The following is a 26,708-nucleotide window of genomic DNA, read 5'->3' as shown; positions in this document are numbered from 1 at the left end:
GATGGCATTTTTGCTAGGGGGAACCTGTCATTTAAATGCTAAATTAACCAAATCTGTACTTCCACAGCAAAATTCCTGACACATCACATATATAAAACATTAAAAAAATAAAAAAGAACCAACAGAACTCCAATCTTTACCCCTTTTCCCTATACTTACATTCCTCTCTGCTGTAATGTGGATGCTGGGTCTGGACATGAGCCTCTGGACCAGAGATTGTCTTTTCCTTTTTCTGTTCCCGGTTGTGACTATGAGGCCACAGTACACTGTTATGGCATAAAGTGGTACCCGAATCTTGTAACACAGCAAGCCCAAAGTTTGTGTTCTCCTTCTGTTCCAACATTCGTTGTGTACAGTTTGAGAGGCCACCTGCATTTCCTTCTATCCACTTTGCAGAATACTTTGGTACTTGAGAGTCAAACTGTGGGAGTAACTTTTTATCTGGCTTATGCCTGAAGTTAAACAGGTGATGCTGGGGGTTTTTAGAACATTCGGAGTCTGAATCCAGATCCTTATTTTGTGCATATTGTACAATCCAATTTATCTTCTTACTCAAAATAGTTTTAACTTCTTCATAAGTACTTTTTGAAAGCTTAGATCGAGGACAATCCTGGTTTGCAATCAAATGATATTTTTCAAAGCAGTCTTTATGGCCCCTTAATGATTTGGTGTGCAGGAGATCAGATTTTGGTATTCCTAAAGAAAAGAAAGAAGTAAGACTTGACACAATTTTGTTTTTTATAAGCTGCATTAAAAAATACAAATCTTAGTAAAATACCGAGTCACTGATTAATTTGCAAATTAGTGGAAAAATGCTAAAGAATATTAATATTAATAATATACATGTATATATTACAATAATGATATAGCCTAATAATTTATGCTTCAGTTTAACTATATATTCAATAAATTCTGAATAGCAGAAATATTAAATTCTTATGAATAGCAAAGCCTTTCTTAAGGACTTAATGATTCAATTTCAACCTCAGTCCAGAGGCATGTTATTGCATAATATTAAAAAATACCACTGAACCAGCAATCTATACTTACAGAATCTTGACCTGTACATTATAAAGCTTTCTTCACTAGCTCTCCTGAAGTTACACATTTGTAAAAATTTTTGTTATAGGTTTAATAAGAGAAATGCTTCACAATTTTTTCCCTAACAAAAAAACATAGTAAATCATGATTTAAAATTAACTTATATTTTTACTGGGGAAAGATAAACCAGAATCAGAAAAATATACATTAATAAAAGCCTCAAAAAGTCAATGAACTGTTTCGATTTTTTCAAGTAAGAAAATAAAAACATCTAAAATGTTTTTACATGTTTAATACTTCCTAAACCTTTATCAAGATAATTTTATCTCTAGAAGAAATGCACTACACACAGTTCTTATTCACTGAGCAACAAATTCAATCTACCAGGATACAATAGCCAATATAATTCTTCAACTCACAAATGTTCATTACGTACCACAAATCATGGAAAATTTTACACATTTACATTTCCAGCTTTTAGTAGAGCTCAAGTATGCTATCTCTATTGTTTTTTAAAAGAGAGAATACATTTTCAAATATACAACATACTTTGAAATATGGAATACATTGATACATTTTGTAAGTTCAAACTATTTAAAATAAAACAGCAGTGCTTTCATATTGAAGGTGAACATGGGATGTGGAATGGAAAATTAATGGCTGCAAGAATTAACCAGTCTAAACTGCTTAGCTTTGAAAACAGGAAGTTGAGAGCCACTCAGGTGTTAGTTTAAAAAAGAAGTTTTAACTGACTCATCAGAAAACATTACATTCTGTATTCATCCTTTGTTTTAAAAGCTGAAGTTGTAATAATTCACTGACTTGCAAACCCTGGCTAATACTAAAATAGTGATGTATTTGTATTTTAACAGTATTAAATCAGGTGCAAAATACTCACAAATTCTAACTTGTTCTAAAACAACACCACATCAGCCAGTGGTGGGTCCTGCCAAAACCAGTACTAACTGGGCTGTCAGTTCCCTCACAAGTAAGCTATGGGGGTACCCCTCTTAAATACTAACAGTCTAATTAAGTAGACGAGCCTCACCAGGTAAACTCAACTATCTCAGTCTTGTTTCTTCCACTGAGTGTAAAAACCAAACTTAAAACAACTGCATACACATTTTATTTACCCCCTTGGTGCCTGTGCTGCAATTGTGTGTGTATATATTTTTTACCAGTTATTGTCTGGTTAGGTCAAATTTCCTGCAAAATTAAAATATTCAAGCACAAAACTTCAAAGCTCTATTTGACAACACTGTGTATGCCTTCGAAACCTTAACATAAAAAGGAAGTGCACAAATCTTGATTAGAAAGAAACCATTAAAAGTATTTTATAATATTATGTATGTTTTAATATCATAAATAAGACAAAAACATAGTATCAATTACAGATAAAATAAGAAATACTTCCATTCTGCTGTTTGATTCTAATACTGATTGCTAGGCAGAGAGAACCTGAAGCTCGCTTATTTTACTAACTTTGGGAAATTCTTTAAAGAGCTTTCTTACTCTCTTAGGGCTCACTGCCAACAGATAGCTGGCCAATCCCTGAAACCATAAATGGTCTCATTCTCAGTCCATTGCCATAGCACTAATCTATGTAGCCATGGTTTGCTGCTGCTGCTGCTAAGTCGCTTCAGTCGTGTCCGACTCTGTGCAACCCCAGAGACGACAGCCCACCAGGCTTCCCCGTCCCTGGGATTCTCCAGGCAAGAACACTGGAGTGGGTTGCCATTGCCTTCTCCAATGCATGAAAGTGAAAAGTGAAAGTGAAGTCGCTCAGTCGTTCCCGACTCTTAGCAACCCCATGGACTGCAGCCTACCAGGCTCCTCTGTCCATGGATTTTCCAGGCAAGAGTACTGGAGTGGGGTGCCATTGCCTTCTCTGAGCCATGGTTTAGCTGAATCCAAACGTTGTAAATTCTGTTTCTCCTCCTCCATCCATGGGATTTTTCAGGCAAGAGTACTGGAGTGGGGTGCCATTGCCTTCTCCCTCCCTTACTATATATGAGAGGAAATCCTTCTGTGTATAAAAAGGATTGTAAACTAGGCTATGTGCGTTCGCGCTAAGTTGCTTCAGTTGTATCTGCCTCTTTGTGACCCCAAGGACCACAGCCTGTCAGGCTACTCTGTCCCTGGGATTCTTCAGGCAAGAATACAAGAGTGGGTTGCCATGCTCTCCTCCTGGAGATCTTCCCGACCCAGAGATTGAACCCATGTCTCTTATGTCTCTTTCCATTGGCAGGTGGGTTCTTTACCACTGGTGCCACCTGGGAAGCCAAAAGAAAGTCATTATTCTTTGCTGCTAGTTTTTTTTGGGTTTTAAAAATTTATTTGGAATGTTCAGAAGTTGTATTAAAAAAAAGACAAAAAAATGAAACAACAAATTTCCCGATGTGCCCCAGAGTTTTAATAAGTCAATATAATAAATGTTTATTTGAAGAATAATGTGGGCTTTTAAAGTTAACAATTTTTTTAATCCAATCTTTCTTCTTAGTAATTTATGTAATAGAACTTTTTGTTCTCCAGAAATAATTTTTTATTTTAAGTTTTACTTAAATCCCCACCCAAAGGAATGTTTGGAGCCCAGTAAACACATAATTATATGCGTACTGGTAATCATCTGAGATGAAAAGCAAGTCAGAGAACAACAATATTCAATTTACTGTGAAAATATGTAAATGTAAATTTCAGATTCAGACACTCAAGTGAAAAATCCCCTATAAAAGACAAAAAAATGTCATGACAGGAAGAGTTCTGAATGTGGGAGTATTTCTACTTAGATGTCTCATGTGCTTATTTGCTCAGTCATGTCCAACTCTGTGATCTCATGGACTGGAGCCCGCCAGGCTCCTCTGTCCATGGAATGCTCCAGGCAAGAATACTGGAGCAGGCTGCCATGCCCCTAGAGGTCCCAACTGCTCCTTACATTCACCCTGCCTCTTCCTCCATTCTTGCACCCACACCCAATCCCCCTCCAGAGTCTGGCACACCCAACTGCTCAAGGAGGAAATCTGGGTGTCCTCTTTGACAGTTCCTCTTTGCGCCTCATCCCAGATGTTTTACTGTCCACCTTACTAGACTTCTTCACCCTAAAATCTAGCATATTTAATATTCCTTCACTCCATTACCACTCCCACTATGTTATTTGGGTCTTCATCACCATCCCCTCTCTAGTTCTTCCTTCCTCTAAGAAGCCTTTCTAACCAGTTGCATCTCAGCTAATGGCACCAGATTTTAAAATTGCTTCTTCACTGGCCTTTATCTCCTGCTAGAGGTAAATTCTGTGAGAAAGAGCACCATCTGTATTATGTACATCCTTATTATCATAGTGCCTAGCACATAGCAAGTACTCAAGAAAAAGTCATTACATGAATAAAGGAAAATTAAAATTGTATTTAAAAAGCAAACCTAAAACTTATTACCAATTATTATTTGAGGTCTACTGCAATGAAATTTTGCCCATCTGCAAGGTAACTAGGCTGTGCAGCTTTGCAGGCTCTCAGAAGTTAACTGGGCTTCCCAGGTGGCACAGTGGTAAAGAATTCGCCTGCCAATGCAGGCGACCCAAGTTCAATTCCTGGGTTGGGAAGATCCCCTGGAGGAGGAAATGGCAACCCGCTCCAGTATTCTTGCCTGGGAAATCCCATGGACAGAGAAGCCTCGTGAGTTATACTCCATGGGGTTACAAAGAGTTGGATATGACTGAGCGAACACACACACACAGAAGTTAATTAAAGACATCTTCCAGTGAAGTTACTCCTACGTTTGGTTTAATATGACATTAATCCCAAGAACTGATGAGTGGCACTGATATATAGAGATGCATTCCAGTGGCATCATTCAATCTGCCAAATAAAATCAGGAACTTCTACTCAATTACTTACTTTTATTATAAATATACATACTGTGAATATACAAGGCTGTTTTATGTAAACTGTAGCTCATTCATCCAGATCTGTATCTATACCTTCTTTAGCTCACTAGAACTTTAAAACCTGAATCAGTTTTAAAGTTTAATTTGAAAATACTTGCCTTGTAAAGATAGTTTAAAATACCCAATTCATAAAATTTAATATACTGACACTTCATACACTTTTTTACTAGAAAAGAGTGTGAGTAGCCCACTCAATTTGTATCAACAATATATGTGTCATTTTATAAATTCCTGAAGTGATTTTGTTTTTTTCACCTCATCAGTTTGAATTAATATAAGAGAAACAACCACTGCTATTATCAGAGATCCCAGTGAGTTTTCAATTGACTTTATAAATTTTAATTGCATTTACAAGTGTTAACAGCTCTGAGCACTAATTTGTTTCTTCAGCAGCTTTTCAAAGGAAATGAATCTAAATGCAATTAAATGAGTTGGTACTTTTCAGAAACTGAGTTACAAGTAATTTCCAAACCAGTTTCACAAAAACTGTACTACAACTTCCTAATAAAACTTCTGAGGACCAATATAATTGACATCCTGCTGCTGCTGCTAAGTCGCTTCAGTCGTGTCCGACTCTGTGCGACCCCATAGATGGCAGCCCACAAGGCTCCCCTGTCCCTGGGATTCTCCAGGCAAGAACACTGGAGTGGGTTGCCATTTCCTTCTCCAATGCATGAAAGTGAAAAGTGAAAGTGAAGTCGCTCAGTTGTGTCCGACTCTTAGCGACCCCATGGACTGCAGCCTACCAGGCTCCTCCGTCCATGGGATTTTCCAGGCAAATTGACATCCTAAGTATTAGGAAAACTTTAAAACATATCACACAGATGGCTACGTAACTTTGGGTCTTGAGTTCCTGATTAGTAGAGAACCAAGACCTTACTTGGCAACCACAATTGACAATATTTTGGAAATTTATTTAGGTGGACATTTCTGTATGAACAGTGGTATTTTAAAAAATTAAGCTGTTTCTATTCAATAGTTTTCTTTATAACATCTTTCCCCACTTCCATTTCTGATTCTGTTATACCATTCTCACATACTTTGAAAACCCTCCCACTAACCCATCTGCCGTGCTATCTCCATTTCTATTCTTTAAGTTCCTTTCTAGGATCAATTTGCTTTAAGAAAACTTGGTTAAAGCCATAAAGGGCAAAAGCCACTCAAATGTAGACCTTCTTGTTTGCTTATCATTGTCACCCTTTTAAAATGAAGATGTTTCCATGCATATATTTAATATGTTTATTGTAGTAATAGTTTGTCCTCTCACAAGATGATACTCCAAATGGCACTAAAAAACAGCCACAGAACCCCAAACACTTAAGTTTTACGACATGTTCCATCACCTTCTGCTTTTCCCTTTTAGCCTCTTGAAGATCTTATTTATGGGTTGGTGGTAATTAGAGAAGCAAAGCAATCTTTTCCTGCTGGTTCCCCAGCTGGTCCTATCAAACAGTACCATCTCTCAGCCAACTACACTGATGTTACATCCCTTATTTTCACAGGTTCTCGACTCCTATCATCTGACTGCCATATGCATATTTACTCTGCAATTAGTCTTCCTTCTGAATGTGACTGCTATATTTCATTTCTCAGTCAAAGGACTAGCTTCATATAATTTGGTATTCCATAGGTTGAGCAAATAGAATACAACCAACTGTTGGATGTAAAGCTGTAATACCTGTTATCATATCAGCAGGAGACTGGAAAGCTCTAAGGGAGTGAGCATTTTAACTTTTACTACAGCTTCAAAATAAAAAAATAAAAAATTAGAGAACTGGCAGTATTGGTTTTCCAAATGGTAGGTTTGTGTATTCTTTCTTAATTTTAAAGTAAGGTAAGATAATAATTTAGTTATGATTCAAGTTTCAGGTTAACAGGCTGTGAAGAAATTTTAAGCACACTGCCTCCAGACATAACCAACATTTGTGCAACAATTCACAGTACTGCTTCAAAATCTTTTTTTATGGAGGCTCACATTTGCCCAGCATAAAGAGTTTTCCAAGAGTTAAGGTGTTTCTTCTTGTGATGATCTTATCCTGGTTGCTAGGAATGGGAGAACAAGCATCTACATGATTATGTATTGCCCATATTAAGCGATGTTTATGTACATCTTTGTTGTTCCGTCATGTCCGACTATTTGCAACCCCATGAACTGCAGCATGCCAGGCTTCCTTGTCCTTCACTATCTCCTTGCTCAAACTCATGTCCATTAAGTCAATGATGCCATCCAACCATCTCTCCTCTTGCCCTCAAATCTTTTCCAGCATCAAGGTCTTTTCCAATGAGTCAGCTCTTTGCATCAGGTGGCCAAAGTATTGGAGCTTCATTCTTCCAATGAATATTCAGGACTGCTTTCCCTTTAGGACTGACTGCTTTGATATCTTTGCAGTCCAAGGGACTCTCGAAAGTGTTCTCCAGCACTGCAATTCCAAAGCATCAATTCTTCGGCGCTCAGCTTTCTTTATGGTTCAACTCTCACATCCATACATGACTACTGGAAAAATCATAGCTCTAACTATATAGACCTTTGTCAGCAAAGTGATGTCTCTGGTTTTTATTTTTTAATATGCTGTCTAGGTTTGTCATAGCTTTTCTTCCAAGGAGCAAGTGTCTTTAATTCACGGTGGCAGTCACTGTCTGCAGTGATTGTGGAGCCCAAGAAAATAAAGTCTGTCACTGTTTCCACTTTTTCAGTAAGTGTTAATTGTAAAGATGGGAGCAAACAGCTAAACTCTATTGAAGAAAGAAGGAAAGGAAGGAGCTGTTATGCCTTTGTTTCTGAGGACCAACTTTCCATTTCTGAAGAAAGGAATAGAGGAAAAGTTGGGCCTTCCCTGATGGCTCAGATGGTAAAGAATCTGCCTGCAATGCAGGAGACCCAGGTTTGATCCCTGGGTCAGGAAGACTCCCTGGAAAAGGGAATGGCTACCCACTCCAGTATTCTTGTCTGGAGAATTCCATGGACAGAGGAAGCTGGTGGGCTATAGTCCATGGGGTCGTAAAGAGTCAGATATGACTGAGTGACTAACACTTTTCTGGAAGTAGAGGTGGTATGCCCACAGCCTGAAGTCTGGATCCATACTGTAGCAAGTTCTGTTTAGCCTATAAATGTTTTTAAAAAATTTAGATTCACTTACAGTTTTCGATTTCTTGGTTTCCCTTAAAAACAAAATCAGAAGATCTGACAGCAAATGGCTAGTAATGAGAAGCAGCTACTGCCTGAGAATTGGGCAATTGCTCTTCAACAGTCCTTATCTTTCCCTTTGGGAGTGTGCAGGTACCTGTGACTTATTCAGTGGCAAGCACAGCCATGCTGGTTGGTGACTCTCACACTGCACCGAGACTCTGTAATGACGTAGGTCTGGATTGCTTCTGAATAGGTAATGGCTGTCCCAGTAATGGCTGGACACCCCAAGTGACCAGGCTCCTCTGCATTTGATGATCAAGCAGCAGCCAAGCCATGATTCAAGAAGAGTGATCACCTTTAGATCTACTGCCAGTCACAGGAATGCAGTGGGAGGACGCTCAGATTGTCTAGGCTCTTACTAACGAAAGGCAGATTAGCCTGAAGGTGGGAAGCGAGGATGAATAGCTGGGGCACCTGCTTCCTTAAATCTGCAACAGGACAGGCTTCTACCTCTTGGAAAATTTTATCAGTTGTGCTCTGTGCCCAGTGGGTTCTGTGGTTAACGGTGCTCCATTCCCCTCCCCCTCATATCACTTAAGAGTCTGTCGTGTTCAAATACCCAACATACTGTTTAAAGGAACAGGGAATTGCTTATCTCTGCGTTGGAAACAGATGGAATTATTGGAAACTGTACTAAGCCAATACACAGATGGGCTCAGCAACTTGCTTTTCCAAATTTTGAGAATCATTGCCTTAAAGAAAGGTATACCAACAGGTGGACTGTGGACAGCATATTTCAGTTTAGGAGATGTTTATGCCAAAGGTTTTTGGGTGTGCGAAGAGAAGGATTAAGCAGTTAGTCAAAGCAGCTTAATCCAATAAATGAATTATAAGGGCAAATTTCAATCAGCAAAGACTTCAGAAGATTGATGTTAAAAGACAAACCTCAACCTCAAATAACCAAGGAAGCCACAGTAGAACTGAATTCTTGTAATGATGGATGTATAAACTGCAAATAATTTATCAAAAAGAAAACCTTTCTCAGTGAAATTTACTTTTTCATCATAACAGTTGGGAAACTGGAGAAACACACCTACATAACAACTGTTTATTACTAACTGGGTACAAAAAATAACAATCTACACTCAATCCTGCTCTCAAATTTAGTTACCTATTTTAACGAGAAAGGTCCAATAGAACTGTGATAGTGGACGTGTTCTCCTTCTGTGCTATATACAATACGATAGCCACTAGCCTTATGTGGCTACCAAGCATGTGAAATGTAGCGAGTATGACCAAGGAACTATGTTTTACTTTTAACTTTAATTAACTTAAATTTAAATCACTACCTTGTGGCAAGGTTACCAAATTGGACAGGGTAGCTTGTCCATAGATAATTGATGAAGTACAAGGGTATTTGGAAAAAGAATACGAATGGAAGTTATTCATCTTTAGGATACTAAGCTCACAGTAGCACAGAATATAAAAAGCTAAAACTGCTTTTCTAGCACATTAAAAATACTATGTTTAGACTATAATTGTTAAGTGGCACAAAGAATTAAAAGTTATAAAAACTTGTAAATACCCAGTTGGCCTAAGTAACCCTCTACTTATTCCATTTTTCTAAGTAAAACTTTACCCCAAATAGGCAAAGTTAAAAGATACACATTACTTAAACAAAAGGTAAGCCTAGAAAAAAGGCATTCATAATAACATGGATGAACGAGGATAAACCATTATGAAAAAGGAAATTTATGAGTTCAAAAGTAAGAAATGTGATAGCTATGTGAACTCTGCCCTTTATCTCCTGAACTGCTGTCTGCCTAGTTAAGGTTTTGCCTGATTTATTTTCTTACAAGTAAGAAAAACAAAATAAAAGCTGTCCTGCAGCTATTTATAAAACATGTTTTATATCTCAACTTCTTTGCATATATCTGAATCACTGTTCCTGAAATTTTAGTTGACTATTCCTTATATAATGCTTTACAGCAGCATCTAATAGAGATTTACTAGCAAGTGAATTTGAAGTCATTTATAATTCAATTACTACTATAGGTAGTAAATGGTAAAAATTAAAACTGATGGGAAAGCCATTTGATTAAACAAACTCAAGATTTTTCAAAAAGGCAATAATTGATGAATCATACTGAAAAATGCTAAAAAAGATTGTGACTATGTACTATAATTGAATCACAGCATTTCTAGAGTAAAAGGAGCTTTGATTTACAGAAAGGGTTTGGAGAGCTAGTGTCCAATAAAATCGTTCCATGATGAAACAGTTATAAAAATTACAGTCCAATACAGTGCAACCTTTTTTATCCATTGATATGAAAAAGATGTTTCTGATAAATTAAAAGACCAGTTATAAATGGTATATATAGCCTGATTTCATTTTTAAACACAATTTACCATGTATACATGCATACTCTACTGAAGAAAATAATTTATAAAACACCAAAAATATTAAAAGATTATTGGTAGATATGTGGGATTGTAAATCTTAAAATTCTTTTTGCTTCCTGTATTTTGATTTTTCTGTAATAGTTTATTTTTTCAATGAAAATAAAAAGATGAAAAGAGAGAAATTTCATTTCAATGAGAGAAAGAAAATCTTTCATCATTTAAATAGTGAAAATTTAAAACATTTTTTAAAAATCCTATAAAGAAATATTTTGGTTTGGGAAAGAAAACAGTGTGTCTTAGTGCAAGACAAATCAGGTTTTAAGTTATATACTGTATGTTCCAATGTACTAAGTAAAACAAAAAAATTATACTGGAATGATAAAAGATACACAGTCCTAAAATATCCCAACATTCTGAATATTTTTAAGGTTGAAAATTTCCTTAGGCTAACAATGTATCTAGCAAAGGATAACTTTCAAATCAAAGATTCCCCTCCTCTGAAGTCAGATTATAACCACTGCATAGTTTTATCTGGAAATCCTTGTTGGAGACCCAAAGACTTCAAAGGCACTGAGGGAAAAAGACACTGACGTGTGAACACAATTCGTATTGTTGAAAGAAACTGGGGAAAAGATTAGCTTTGATTGTTGCTGTTTAATTGCTCAGTCTTGTCCTAGTCTTTGTGACCCTATGGACAGTAGCCGGCCAGGCTCCTCTGTCCAGGGCATTTCCCAGGCAAGAATACTGGAGTGGGCTGCCATTTCCTTCTCCAGGGGATCTTCCCAGGGACTGGACCCACGTCTTCTGCTCGGCAGGCAGATTCTCTTACCACTGAGCCACCAGGGCAGCTGCTACATGAGGGAAATTACGGGGGCTGGAGCAGAAGAATCTACTGAAAACCAAATCATAAAAAGGTAAACTCAGGGGACTTCCCCAGTGGGCCAGGGGCTAAGACTCTGCACTCCCAATGCAGGGAGCCCAGGTTCTACCCCTGGTCAGGAAACTAGATCCCACATGTTGCAACCAGGAGTTTGGATGAAGCAACTAAGACCCAGTGCAGCCAAAACTGAGGATAAAGTCAGACTTCAATGTATGTAAAACACTGAATTATTTTGGCAATGAAGAGTTGTTCAATACACAAATGAGTCAGAATAATCTTTTCAGAAGACTTCATCTTTTCAGATGAGATGAAAACAAAACACTTCTATATTTTAATTTAAATCAACATGAACAGTTGCACCACATGCTGCTGATGTATTTACCAAAGAGCTCCTCCACTTATTATCTTTTTGTGATCTTTGAAGTGGCCCTGTGAACACTGGCAACAGTGTAATTTATCACTTCTATTTAATATCAATACAGGTTGCTGCTGCTAAGTCACTTCAGTCGTGTCTGACTCTGTGCGACCCCATAGACGGCAGCCCACCAGGCTCCCCCCGTCCCTGGGATTCTCCAGGCAAGAACACTGGAGTGGGTTGCCATTTCCTTCTCCAATGCATGAAAGTGAAAAGTGAAAGTGAAGTTGCTCAGTCGTGTCCGACTCTACGCGACCCCATGGAGGCAGGTGCATACTAGGAGGAAGGCGAAGTCAATTGTGTTTAAGACACAGGGAACTACATAAACAAAGTATGGAAGTGAGAAAGAAATGGAGCAAACTAGAGGAAGGGAGAGACAGTGGGCATGGATGATTGGCTTGTAGAGTGCCTTTGAAGAGGTAATAAAGGTAGCCAGTTAAGTAGATACCTGGTCATGAAATGTCTCATGTGTCATGTTAGGCAGTTAACAGTCTAACCAGAAGAAAATGGTAAGGAATCAGTGAGGAGTTCTAAGAAAATTAATGGCATATCAGATTAGCACTTTCAAGACCCTTCTGGTGATACTGAGAGAACTAGGGGTGTGGGATAGTGACGGGGATGGGGGATCAAGTCTATAAACCTGACTAAGCGGGTCTTGAGGTGGTACTGTAAGAAGGAATAAAAGGCATACAGCTCGAAATGCAGAGCTTAGGTAAGATTTCAGCCACAACCCATCACCTCAACTGCACAACTTTACACGGAAAGTCCTGAAGAAACTGGAACCATCCATTCGCAGGGCAGTTTTTCAAAGTTTGGTCCCAAGACCACCTGCTTAAGAGTCAGCTGGGATTCCTGTTAAAATGCAAATTCTGGGACTCAACTGTAGACCTATTGAAACACAATCTCTGGGGTATTGGGTCTGGAATTCCATGTGAACCAAAGATGAAGGATATAAAAACACATGTGTATATGGAAATAAGGAGATAAATTTAGTCTGAGAAACTTAAATTCAAGATACCTGTGCTGTCGTTCACTCAGTCATGTCTGACCCTTTGCTATCCCATGGACTGCAACATGCTAGGCTTCCCTGTCCTTCACCATCTCCTGGAGTTTGCTCAAACTCATGTCCAGAGTCGGTGATGCCATCCAACCATCTCATCCTCTGTCGCCCCCTTCTCTACCTGCCTTCAGTCTTTTCCAGCATCAGGGTCTTTACTAATGAGTTGGCTCTTCGCATCAGGAGGCCAAAGCATTGGAGCTTTAGATTCATCAGTCCTTCCAATGAATATTCAGGGCTGATTTCTTTTAGGATTGACTGGTTTGATCTCCTTGCTGAACAAGAGACTCTCAAGAGTCTTCTCCAACACCACAGTTCAAAAGCATCAGTTCTTTGGGACTCAGCTTTCTTTATGGTCCAACTCTCACATCCATCGGAGAAGGCAATGGCAACCCACTCCAGTACTCTTGCCTGGAGAATCCCATGGGCAGAGGAGACTGGTAGGCTGCAGTCCATGGGCTCGCTAAGAGTCGGATACAACTGAGCGACTTCACTTTCACTTTTCACTTTCATGCATTGGAGAAGGCAATGGCGACCCACTCCAGTACTCTTGCCTGGAGAATCCCGGGGACGGGGGAGCCTGGTGGGCTACCATCTATGGGGTCGCACAGAGTCGGACATGACTGAAGCGACTTAGCAGCAGCAGCAGCAGCTCACATCCATACATGACTACTGGAAAAACCACAGCTTTGACTATATGGACCTTTGTAGGCAAAGTAACGTCTCTGCTTTTTAATATGCTGTCTAGGTCTGTCACTGCTTTTCTGCCAAGGAGCAAGTGTCTTTTAGCATCTAAAACACCTGTAGAATATCTAAATGGAGAGGCCCAGAAGGTGGTTGGATAAATAGGTCTGGCATTTAAAAGAAAATTGGCCTATGATATGTTTATGGAGTTCCATTAGCTCATAAAGGTATAGCTGAAGCTCATGCAATGAAAGAAACAGATAGTGAAATATGAGAAGAAAAGAAAAACAAGGACAGAATTCAACAAAACAGTATTTCAGGGATCTGCAATAGCTAATGAACTAAAGAAGAAGAAAAGGGGGCAGAAATAAGAGGCCAGAGCTATTTTAACAGAGAACCCAGGGAGCTGAGTGTTTCAAAGAAGAGGGAAATGTTAAATGTCAGATTTTGAAAATGGCAAGGACATGAAACTCTTTATTGTGTTGACAGCTAGGAAGTCACTGGTGAAAGCAAAAGAGGAGGCCAATTACAGGGGCACTGAAGAGGAGGTGGGGAGGAGGGACAGAGGAGACACTGGATGGACACTGCTCTTGCGAGAACTATAGCTTAAGGGACAGAGAGGAAAGCTTTCCCCCTTGGTTTTTTTTCTTATAAATACGGGAGACAGGAGCATTTCCACCATTCTAATCATCTTTTCGGTCAATCTGTCAGGTTATGGAGAAGATAACTGTAAGTATGCAAGATGATGTGTCATTATCCGATAAAACAAATGAAGGCAAGAATAAATGAAGAGTGGGTGGTAGAAAAGAGAGACAGGGTGTAAGAAACATGAAATTAAATTATGCTTTAATTAGTCTTGACTGAGAATTGTGATATTTTAATTTCTTTCCTCAGAAACTTATGACTGCTATTTCATTTGGTTAGCAAATACACTGGTAATCAAAAACTAAGTTTTCTTAAGAACTGTCTTATACATTACAAGGGAATTATTATACTGTATTTGTTCTACTTTGTAGTATAAATACAGCCAAAATGTTGACTGACATTGAACTGAACTTGATTGTTGATATACTGAAATTATTCCAATGAGTCAAAGTAACATGGTCAAGGTTATAAAGGATACTTTAATACCACCAGACTTCCTCTATGTGCGAACTCTGTTTTCACAACAGACTAGCAATTATCATTTGCTAAATTCATGGCAGATATTATTTTATCAGTTATTGTGAGTTTTAGATATTGAAGATGTCATTCAAGTGTATTTGAATAGCACTCTGGTGGTTGGAAGGCGCTTTTACTATTAAATTTAATCTCCATTTCATGTAGGAAATGAACATTAAGTGTGAATTTTAAATAAGGTAATACATGGAAAAATATAACGGCAACTGAATTTATTCTCCATAAAAGGCAAATGACTCTATATTGCCTTCTAATATATCATATAACTTATTCTTGTTAACTGTATTATCCTAAGCTACCAAGCAATTGCTGGCACACAGCAGTTGCTTAATTAATATTTACTGAATGAATGTGTATAAAAATCTCTATGAATATAGCTTTGACATTCAGATTTTCATGGGTGCCACAAATCATTATTTTGCCTTGCTGTTATACAGCTGAGACAGTAATGCCAAAACGCTAACTTAAATAGATACACTAGTTTAAAATTATTTGTAAACAGTCACTGTTTTCCCTTATTACAAACTATAAATCCAAGGCTCAGTGTTTAATGGGCTTATTCCCTTTATCAAAATCCTAATAGATGGTATGCCAAACTGGATTAGAATGATTTAAATTCATTCTAACTAGAACTATAAGTGACAGCATTTTGATAATTCTGCAATGTTACTTAGCCACTTGGATTTCAATTACTTGTTACATTTTCCATGTTAACACCTTATTTGAAATTCACAATTAGTGTTACTATTCTTTACAAGGTAGAAATTAAGGTGCTGGAAAAGTACCTTTGAACATCTAAAGTGCTATATAAAGTTATGCTGTCTTACCACCTACTTCTTTTCTTTCTAGGAAGTATTCCAGGCTCACCTGCCAAAGGAGATAGTGTGTAATTCCAGGCTTGGTGCTGATAATTTCACTTTAGTTTGTACTGTCTGCCTCCACTTACTCAGAACCTATTCCCGCCTGAGGGAGGCTAATCAGGCTGAGCATGTTAGCCTCTGTTACTTGAATGGCTGGAAGGAAGGAGAGCAGTGTCAGAACACTGCCTCATGACGAGCTGACACCTGTACGATTCCATAGCAAATGTCAGTCTACAGCTCAGCTTCCTCGTGTCTTCTGGGCAGCAAGACTGTCATGTGTGTGTCTCTTCTTCCCAGCCCTTCCCTCTTCTCTGATGATCTAATCTATGTGCTGTGAAGACTATATTTTCTTGACAGACTATTTAAGTTACAACCTATATGGAGACTGTATCATCCTACTGTCTTTGGTGATGGAAAATGTCTCCTTTTGGAAATTCCACCAAATGTGTATTAATTAAACAGCATCACAAGTAGAAATAGCTTTTAAAAAGCAAGCACTTCTTGGGACCCAAATTTGCTTCCTTGCTTGAACATTCACATTGGTGTAATTCATCTGTAACTTTGCCTAGAAGTTACTTAGTATTTCTGAGATTTCTTAAGAGTTCATGTAATTTTCGTTGGAAGCAGAAATGATTTAGGCACTTGGACTTTTGGGATCAGGTTTGGACTTCCAAGTGGTGTGATTCTAGATTAGCTTCCCAGACTCTCTCCTTATCGCCCTCATTTATCACATTGGGATAACCTAGCACCTATCTCATATAGCTGTATTAAGAATGAAATAATGCATGTGAAACAGAAGAGCTGATAAATACCTATTATTTAGATAAGTCACTTACCTAAAAGTGTAAATCTCTTAAGTATTTGACAATTGGACTAGCTTCTCCTAACTAGAGAGGCATTATTTCATTTCTTCCTGAGTAGAGAAATTTACCTTTGTCTTCTTTCTTCACAGGCAGTATTATTTCGTATGCAATAGGAAAATTATTTCTGGGCAGCTGATTTCTCTTTATCAGCTTTCTAGTAACAGCTATTATAAAATTATTTCAATCCTGAAAAGTGTATCCCTTTACTGAGAATAGATAATTTTGACCTAACAATTTAAAAGATTTCCAATCTAGATTTAATTTGTTTCTGGATAACTCATAAAACATTTCTTTTCATCTCTGCCAACACACTGGGTAGAAATGAATTATGAATTTGAATCAGAATGTCATTTTTATCTATTGTAACAAATACTTTATTTATAATCGTGATGCTTCTATTAATAAGATACGCTGGTAATATACTGTTTGTTTTCAACTTTAAATCACTGATTTAAAGAGCATACTTTTATCACAGACTTAACAGGCACTCCAGATCATCAAACACCCTGAAGGGGTCATCATCATGAGCAAACACCATTCTGCTGAGGTGTTCAGAATAATAAGATTTGCAGCATGTAAATGAATGTAGAAACTCCCACTCTAAGCACAGTCCTGTTTAAGACTTCTTGCTCTGTGGAGAAAAAATACTGTTTTCTATCCTCCTGACTGCAAAAAAATAACCAGATATTACTGCTAATAGTATTTGTTACATTTTTCTTTTGAATATAATACAAAGTTCTATTAGTAAGAGTCACAAAGCTTTTAGGAGACTCTAGAAAGATCTCAGACAATTCTGTGCAAGGACAGAAAAATAGCAGAAGAGTTTCACTGTGGGCAAGATTAAGGGAAAAACAGAAAAAAAAGACAGTCCTCTGCAGTCTCCTTTAGGCTAATGCACTCATCAATCAAAGATCAAGTACTCATTCATAACTTCTGGCCAATCCTCCTGCTACTGCTAAGTATATACTAGTACATAAAGGAGGCTCAAACTCAATTCCTTATGGAGCCAGAAATGGAGGAGGGGGAGCACAAAGAAACAAAGAAATAAACCAATAGTTACAGCAACAAATTATACCAAGTGCCATGAAGAAAAGGGTGCTAACAGGAAAAGAACATGGGGGTTGACAGTGGTGCTGGGGGGCAGGGAAGGCTGCTTTGAGAAGTATTAATACCTTTTTAAAAGTTAGGGCGGGCACGTTCTTGCTGTGGCACCACCTCTCAAGTATTTTAGCCAGGCATGTATGTCTTCACCTTTTCCATAGTTCACTTCCAACCCCAACATTTTTTATTGCAGGGATGGAGGGGGAATTTGCTTATTTATTCACTCATTCATTTTGAAAAGAAATATATGTAGTATAGGATAATACTTTACCTTTAGACATGCAGTGTGAAGTAGTTATGGGCTATACAAGTGAGGATGTCTACAGATTAGGTGCATATACAGATGTGTAGTTTAGGGGTGGGGAGAAACATTCTGCAGCTTCATTCTGAGTATCAAAAGCAAACAAATAAATCTGAGCACCGTTGCTTATGTTGCCAAGTATTCTTGGAACAAATGGCAACAACTGGAGTTCAGCCTTCTGAATTAGATTCTGGCACAATAATTTCAAGATTAAGAAATGAAAACACAAAACTGCTCTTACTGGTAACATTTGAGAACCAGTATGACCCAATGAACTTAGGTATCTTGCCAAGAAAACCCAACTAGTAAGTGGCAGAGTCAAGATTCAAGGCCAGGTCTGAGTCCAGGGCCCACATGGAGCAGAAGGGGAACAGTGGCAGATGTACCCAGCTGTAGAAAAGCAATCTTCCCTGGAAAGGTGAAAGAAAATTAGAGACACCAAGGGAATATTTCATACAAAGATGGGCTCAATAAAGGACAGAATTGGTAGGGACCTAACAGAAACAGAGATATTAAGAAGACGTGGCAAGAATACACAGAAACTCTACAAAAAAGATCTTCATGACCCAGATAATCACAATGGTGTGATCACTCACCTAGAGCCAGACATCCTGGAACACAAAGTCAAGTGGGCCTTAGCAAGCATCACTATGAACAAAGCTAGTGGAGGTGATGGAATTCTAGTTGAGCTATTTCAAATGCTAAATGATGATGCTGTCAAAGTGCTGCACTCAATATACTAACAAATTTGAAAAATTCAGAAGTGGCCACAGGACTGGAAAAGGTCAGTTTTCATTCCAATCCCAAAGAAAGACAATGCCAAAGAATACTCAAACTACTGCACAGTTGTACTCATTTCACACACTAGTAAAGTAATGCTCAAAATTCTCCAAGCCAGGCTTCAACAGTACATGAACCATGAACTTCCAGATGTTCAAGCTGGATTTAGAAAAGGCAGAGGAACCAGAGATCAAATTGCCAACATCCACTGGATTATCAAAAAGCAAGAGAGTTCCAGAAAAACATCTATTTCTCCTTTACTGACTATGCCAAAGCCTTTGACTGTGTGAACCACAGCAAACTCTGAAAAATTCTGAAAGAGATGGGAATACCAGACCAGCTGACTTGCCTCTTGAGAAATCTGTATGCAGGTCAGTAAGCAACAGTTAGAACTGGACATGAACAACAGACTGGTTCCAAATAGGAAAAGGAGTATGCCAAGGCTGTATATGGTCACCCTGCTTATTTAACTTCTATGCAGAGTACATCATGAGAAACGCCGGGGTGGAGGAAGCACAAGCTGGAATCAAGACTGCCGTTGAGAAATATCAATAACCTCAGATATGCAGATGCAGATGACACCACTCTTATGACAGAAAGCAAAGAAGAACTAAAGAGCCTCTTGATGAATGTGAAAGAGGAGAGTGAAAAAGTGGCTTAAAACTCAACATTCAGAAAACTAAGATCATGACATCTGGTCCCATTACTTCATGGCAAATAGATGGGGAAACAATGGAAACAGTGACTGATTTTATTTTTTTGGTCTCCAAAATCACTGCAGCCATGAAATTAAAAGACACTTATTCCTTGCGAGAAAAGTTATGACCAACCTAGACAGCATATTAAAAAGCCAAGACATTACTTTGCCAACAAAGGTCCGTCTAGTCAAGACTATGGTTTTTCCAGTAGTCATGTATGGATGTGAGAGTTGGACTATAAAGAAAGCTGAGTGCCAAAGAATTGATGCTTTTGAATTGTGGTGTTGGAGAAGACTCTTGAGAGTCCCTTGGTCTGCAAGGAGATCCAACCAGTCCATTCTAAAGGAGATCAGTCCTGTGTGTTCATTGGAAGGACTGATGCTGAGGCTGAAACTCCAATACTTTGGCCACCTCATGCAAAGAGTTGACTCATTGGAAAAAGACTCTGATGCTGGGAGGGATTGGAGGCAGGAGGAGAAGGGAACAACAGAGGATGAGATGGCTGGATGGCATCACCGACTTGATGGACATGAGTTTGAGTGAACTCCAGGACTTGGTGATGGACAGGGAGGCCTGGCGTACTGCAATTCATGGGGTCGCAAAGAGTTGGACACGACTGAGCAACTGAACTGAACATATGTATAATGAGCAGTAGCATTAACCATTATATTTTATGTCCTGAGATGGGTCAGAAACTTGAAAATTCTCATAGGTTTTTTGCAACAAGTTCATATGAGATCTGGTTGTATGCCTATCCTCAGAATACAATGCTTCTTTTGTAAAAATCCATTCCATTTTAAACTCCTGGGTTAGAAGAATCACCGGAGCTTTACTTGTTGGTCTCAGTTGTAGCTCAAATAGTTTGCTTTCAACATAGTAACCTTCAATTACTAGAAAGGCCTCTCTATGGCTGATCTTGGTAGGTGGACACTCAAATGTCTTTCACCCCTTTCTTTGTAAAATACTGATTTTATTTGGAGCAGCTTCTCCTGAAAGGGCAGTGGAATGTATAACAAATTGTTAAGGAGGACTTTAGGAAAAGCTCCTTTATAGATTCAGGAGAGAAGGCTACTATGTACCTTTTGTCAGATGCCCCTTCTATTCTGTCTGAGAATAAGGAAGCAATGGCTGGAGTTCCAGGAGCCATCCTGGCTCATGAGATGACTGTTGATGGCAAATATGTGTTAAAGAAAGTGGATTAGTAAAACAGAAGCAGCTTGAGTCTTTCTGATCATGGAGCTACCACACAGACTCCAGATTCAACTTCTTTTACTATGAGGTATGTAAATATTCATTCCATATCATTTCATCATTATTATTTGGATTTTCTATTACATATAGCCAGATCTAATTTCTAATGGGTATCTTTCCAACCAAAATTCATGTATGATCTCAATTTTAAATTCATCCTAAACTTTAGAATTAGAAAGTTTGAAGTTAAAAAGAGAAAAAATTGGGAGTAACTAAAATGAGACCATCATAAAATTAGGACAGGGAAAAGAATCCGGAACCTGGCTCCTCAGATATGGCTTGTTAGCTTACTAGATGTGGCTTAGCCTAGCTTTATCTTTTTAAAGAAATAGTCTATAAAGTAATCACCAATTAAACCTATAATTTCACTTCCACCCCTCCTAACTCCTGTCCAAATAAAGAGGTTTTACTGTTAGAGCCATTTAAAAAGTGTTCAAATTTATTTAAAGTGGCATTAAAAGGCAGTTAAAAAATTAATTCTTCATCTGTATTTCTAAGTATAAAGACAGCTAAGCTAAATTCAAAAGTCACATCAGGCTTTATATTTAAAAGTACTCTTTTAGCTAATAACAAGGCATGATGCTTGTCATTATGCAAAGTGAGAGAAAGAGGTTAATGCCAGATGGAGTTAGCAACATACAGCCTCCCTATCACAAGTAAAGTGGTGAGCCTTTACTCAAGTGGAAAGATGCTGACGTGTTAGAAGCATGCTGATGTGTTAGAAGCAAGACAAAGGGAAGAGCTGTTGACATGCTTTGGGTAGTTAATAATCAGTCCTGACTTCCAAGCTAAATCACAATATGAGATTCAAGCTGCTCTGTGACTACTGGCCCTGGGAACAATGTTTTGGTCAAAGACTCAGAGAATCAAGGAAAAATGAGATTAAAAGTGAGCACTGGGTCCACCAGTGCCTTAACTAAGAGAAAACATCTACAGACTTCTTGCTGGAAAGATTACTAAGGATCTGAATTCGGGTCTGTTTCTAAAAAAGTTCCCAGAAGGTTCAACCAATTAGGGGAGAATGAACTCTGAGATGGATTTTACAGTCTAGGATGGACTGGTTTGAAATGCTTACTTAACTAGCAAGATCAACTCACACTGAAAAGTTTGGCATAAGAGGAACTGATCTCTGTCTTATAAAAAGCTCCTCTCTACTGAATAAAAAGGAAGTCAATTATTAGAGGAGGAAGGTAAAAATACTAAGGGTTTCCCTGGACACTCGGACAGTAAAAAATCTGCCTGCAGTGCAGGAGACCTGTGTTTGAGCCTTGGAGAATCCCATAGACAGAGAAGCCTGGCAGGTTAGTCCACGGGGTTGTACAAAGTCAGACATGACTGAATGACTAACACATACATAAACAAAAATACTAATTATTCGCACAGTATTTTGGCACAAAATGAAAACTGATACTATGAAGTAACAGACTGTAGCCCTGGATCTCCCCCACCCCCCATCGTTAGTTTCATTTCTGACTGTGCTATATTACAGCTGAGTTTCATGACCGGCTCCTGACTACTCTGGGCTACCTTCTTCCCAGCCTTAATAGCCTAGGGATTGGTCATCAGTAAAGAACTTTAGAAAGATTTGAGTACCATGCACTACGATGCACATTAATGTATTTGATTATACATGCATAAAATGTTTATAGTGTCTTGGCGCCAAGGACAGGTCATAAATATTAAGAAGTTTATGCATCTTTCTCCTACTCCTAGAAGAAGACAAGTAATTCCAATGGTGAATTATATGTCCCCCCCTACTCCTTGCCCAAATCAATTTCCTTAAAGTGTATTTCTTAGGTTCTTGAAGTATATCACCTCTGGTTTGAAAGTATATAAAATGTAGGTACTCATTTCTTTGTAAGTACTGCAAAGACACAGAAAAAAGGCAACTTAGAGCCATGCTCAGAATATGAAATCTTTCCTACAAGATTAGTTTATTTCTTTCTTCTTTCATTTTCATTTTATAAATATATGTATGCAGTTTTAAAAATCTGATTAGCTTAATTTTGATTTTATGCAAGCAACATTTAATTAGGCTAGTTTTGATCTGACATAAGCTACAATCCAGAAGGTGTAAGATATTAATATTTTTGTTTACTATGAATCTGTGGACTCAAAAAATTCCAAGAAAATTTTTAACTAGCCTCTTAGGTGAAAGATAAATAGAAGGCTTTAGAGCAAACTTGGCAATTAGAAAGCTAAGAAACCAAGTGAGAGCAACATTACCACACTACAGAAAGGTTATATCAAAAGTAGGAGAGTTAAATGTCACACTTTTTAAAGTCCCACTTACTTATCAAACATTTATTGATTGGTACTGTGCTTAAAATTTGGTAGGGGACAAAAATGTTCAAAAACATTTTAAAAGGTTTATTGACATCAAGAATATAACTTGTTTCACCTTTTTTTTTCATTGACTTTTAAAAAACTTGTATATTGATATAAAACTTGAAATTTTGTGGGATTCAGGGTTCTCATTTCCCTTCTTTTCCCCTAAGATTTCTAAGATTAAAAAAAAAATCTCATATTAAAATGGTTATAATGCAGAAGCTCATCATTGTGTTAAATATGAAATGTATTATATTTGTGAGACTTAGGAATTGACTTCAGATAAGTTGAGAAAAAATTTAATTCTAAAGTAATTTTCCCTAGGAAAGTTTAATTGGCATTACAAATATAAAACCTTGAGTGTATGTAGAACATAAGGAGAAATAGTTCTAATTCAAATTGAGAATTATTTTTGTCTTTTAAGTTAAAGATAACTATATTTCAACAATGTAGGGCTTATGACAAGCTTATACACTGAGAGAGGTTTATCAGAGATGAAATATTTATAAGGATGGTACCTGAGAAATATCTGTATATTCTCTATACAGTGATGAAGAATCAGTTAAAAGACATTAAAACAACAACAACAACAACAACAACTAGAAAAGCAAATATGAAAGTTTAGGTTTCTTCAGAAAAATCTTACCACAGCATGAACACCACTAATGGTAATGTAGCAGGAAACACTGGCTAGGAAAAGTTGGCTGGCTGAATATCAAGGACAGCAATTAGGATTCAGGAAAATAGGTTTCTATAACCCCATCAACTAAAATAACTATTGACAGTAGATCAATGGAATTAAAAGGACATATGCTAGAACTAGATTGCCAGGCTTCCACAGTCGAGCACTGTCATTCATTGCTGAGCAACTTCAAAGTGCAGTTTCTAGATCTTGAAGGTTAGGCTCCATCAACTTTAAAATGGATAATAGTAGCCATCACAGAGATATTTTGAGTTGAATAACATAATCCACATAAGGTGCTTAGTGCAGGGCCTGGCACGGAACAACGGCCTGCCATCACCAGACAACCCTCAAGAGTCCCGCTACCTGGTTGTGTTTTCCTCAATGTAAACAACTCTGGGCTGAGTCATTTCCAATGTCTCTGTCCATCTAGAACCAAAATTTACAATGGAAAAGAATATACAGGGCCAATAGTGTTTTATGCATTTTATGTAATCCACAGGAAATCCATGTTCTTCCACAGATTAGCATGTTTAGCAACTACACTTCTGAGAGTACAATGGCAAAACTATCACAACCAGTATCTTAAATGGAAAATGAATGTCATATAATTAACTCTACATGTTTTTAATAGTCTATTTATAGTTATAATTTTGACTTTTACTACAGAGTATCTAAATATATTAATTTGGTACCTATAACAATTTCTGAAAAACAAGTCTTAAGAGAAATCTCAAGGTAGATAATCCTATTTTTTTTCAAATGGAAAGAACATCTGTTATCTCCTACTTAATAAACAGAACCAGTAAAGAATAAAAATTAATCTAAAGGTCTAACAAAATCTCTCTACTGGTATGCTATCAGAATATTAAGATCCTTTCTTGTGTGACATAAATATTTAAAAAAATAAGCATTTATCAAGGTAACATAAAGATTAAGGAAACATACCTCACATGTTTCTTGGAGGCAAACTACTGATACCCACAGACTCATTAGCTGTGCATCAACCTAAACACTTTAATAATAGAGATTTTAAAAAAAGGTATTTGGAGAACTCATTTGTGTACTGTTAGAGATACTACTGAGAAATTTTAAAAGCTTTTTTGGTTTAAAAATTATTAAAGGCATGTGTGATCATTGAAAAGTTCTCTAAAAATTTAAAAATGTGCTTCAGATAATGAGCACTGGAGAAAAAATTAAAGCTCACCTCAATTATGTACGCGCATGGTACTGCCAAAACAACATAATTATATTTGCCTATCAACGTAAATGTTTGGTTATGTTAGTTCTTAATATTAAAACAAAACACACTGATCTGTTAAAATCTGACAACTCAATAAGCTCTCAAAACAGAAAAGTTTAGCAGTTAATACTCATTTTTATATTAGTAAAACTGAGTTAATACTGTGGGAGTCAAAAAAAAAAAGTTTCTCTTAAATTCATAGCTGTGCTACCTTCAGTTTCATTTCCAGAAACCTTCATCTTTAACAGATTTCCACTTGACACAATTTGCAATCATTCAAGAAACTAGTTTTACCTTATAACCAGAGTTCAGCATGAAGTAGTTCTGTAAAGTTCACGGCATAAAATGAATCTATCCAGTGTCCTTACCGTCAATATTTAGCTCAAAACAAACGTGGCAGAAGGAGAGTGTTTCTTTGTCTGTTCCCAGTTTACAAACACTGCAGATGTTGTCATCATTCAAATCAATGCTTACAAACTGCTCCTCTTCGTTCATAATGCCCCTATTAAGAGAGAAAAACAAAGTTACACAATTTTAAGAACTTGTCATCACGACAATAGTAGGAACTTCTAGGAAAGAGAAGGATGCTTTTCAGTTTATCTAAGGCAATAGCCTCACGAAACAAGCATCACCACACTAATACTTTTACCGTCCAAGGACACAAAGCTAGAAAGTCCAGCCGCAAGTGACACTATGCCCAAGCGCCTTTTTTGGTCCTGTGTTGTATTTAGTTGAGGGGAGCTGATGAAGAGCAATTTTCGGGTATTCTAGACCGCTTCCATCCCCGACCAGGCGCAGAAAGAGCTTAGCAGCGCGGCCTCTTCAGCTACCGGGGTCTGTCAACCTACTTAACGCTGTTGAAGGGAGGACGAGCGACGCGCTCGGGACACCGCTCTCCTTACTTCATTGTGGGAACCTTAGATGCGTCTCGCTAGCTCGGCGTAGCGAGATCTGCTATTCCAGGTCCGCGGCAGGCAAAATGCACGTGGAAAAAGTGAACACTAGGGAGGGGTCCGCCGCGTCCCCGGCATCCGCACGGAAGGTCGGGCAGCGGCTCAGCAGAGCGGCTCGGGCACGGCCAGACGAGCCGGGATGGCCAAGCCCGGCCGGGGGTTTCGGCGGGGGGAATCCCAGAGAGCCCGGCCGGCGGGAGCGTCGCGTCCGCCCGCCCCGCGGCTTCCTCCCACCCGGGGAGAAGGCGTTCGAGAGCTCCAGCAGCCGGTTCGTACGGACTCAGCGCTTCGGAGAGCCTGGCTCCCGCCCGGCCTCCGGCGTTTGGGGGCGCGCGCCCGCCCCTCAGGGTGCCGCGTCCTTCTCCCCGACCGTCCGTCGGGGCGCCCCGCGCGCAACAGAGACTGGGGCCGCGGGGCTGAGAGGGCAAAGGCGGCGGGACCGCGGAGTCGGGGACCAGGGCGCGGGCAGGGGAAGCGGGAGCTTTACCGTCCGGGTTCGTGCGCCACCGCAGCCGCCGCCGATCCGCGCGGCTCGGGCTCCTCACTATTGTTTCCGGCCGCAGCCCAGCAGCCAGCCCGCGCGGGCCCCGCCCCCTCCCGGGGGGCCCCGCCCCCTCCCGCCGGTGCCATCCTTCCGAGGCTCTGAGGGGAGAACGGTGGGGCGGCGCGGAGGGCTAAGCCGCACGCTCGACCGGCGGCCGCCAACCACCGCAGCTCCCCGGCTGCACCGACGCCGCGGCCTCGGCTCGGATTTCCTCCTGATCCCGCGTCTCCTGGCCCGGATCTCTCACCGTTCGCTGGAAGGTGGCTCCTCACACGCCCCTCCTCGAGGCAAGTAGATAGAGGAATCCGTTGTCACCTCCCCCTTTAGCGTAGGGGAAACTACTGCCCCTGGCGGGGGCCGCGTGGGCCGCCAAGTGAC

General features: G+C 39.0%; 1 protein-coding gene across 2 annotated transcripts in view; it reads right to left on the bottom strand.

Annotated features, from left to right (window-relative positions):
* The window catches only part of C2H21orf91 (chromosome 2 C21orf91 homolog), a 33,473-nt gene extending 6,773 nt beyond the window's left edge, over positions 1-26,700 (bottom strand). Inside the window, exons 1-3 of one of the 2 annotated variants that reach the window (XM_055567781.1) lie at positions 26,578-26,700; positions 25,202-25,335; positions 160-696 (exon numbers count right to left, since the gene is read on the bottom strand). In XM_055567781.1, coding sequence (XP_055423756.1) covers positions 160-696; positions 25,202-25,328 — 664 coding nt within the window. In that variant the 5' untranslated portion in view covers positions 25,329-25,335; positions 26,578-26,700. Of the gene's footprint in view, positions 1-159; positions 697-25,201; positions 25,336-26,273; positions 26,420-26,577 lie in introns of those variants that run through there. The other variant, XM_055567780.1, reaches the window with a different exon arrangement.
* Positions 26,701-26,708: the final 8 nt, after the last annotated feature.

This window comes from Bubalus kerabau, chromosome 2 (assembly GCF_029407905.1).
Source record: "Bubalus kerabau isolate K-KA32 ecotype Philippines breed swamp buffalo chromosome 2, PCC_UOA_SB_1v2, whole genome shotgun sequence".
Lineage (NCBI taxonomy): Eukaryota > Metazoa > Chordata > Mammalia > Artiodactyla > Bovidae > Bubalus > Bubalus kerabau.
This window is presented reverse-complemented; position numbering and strand designations above follow the sequence as displayed.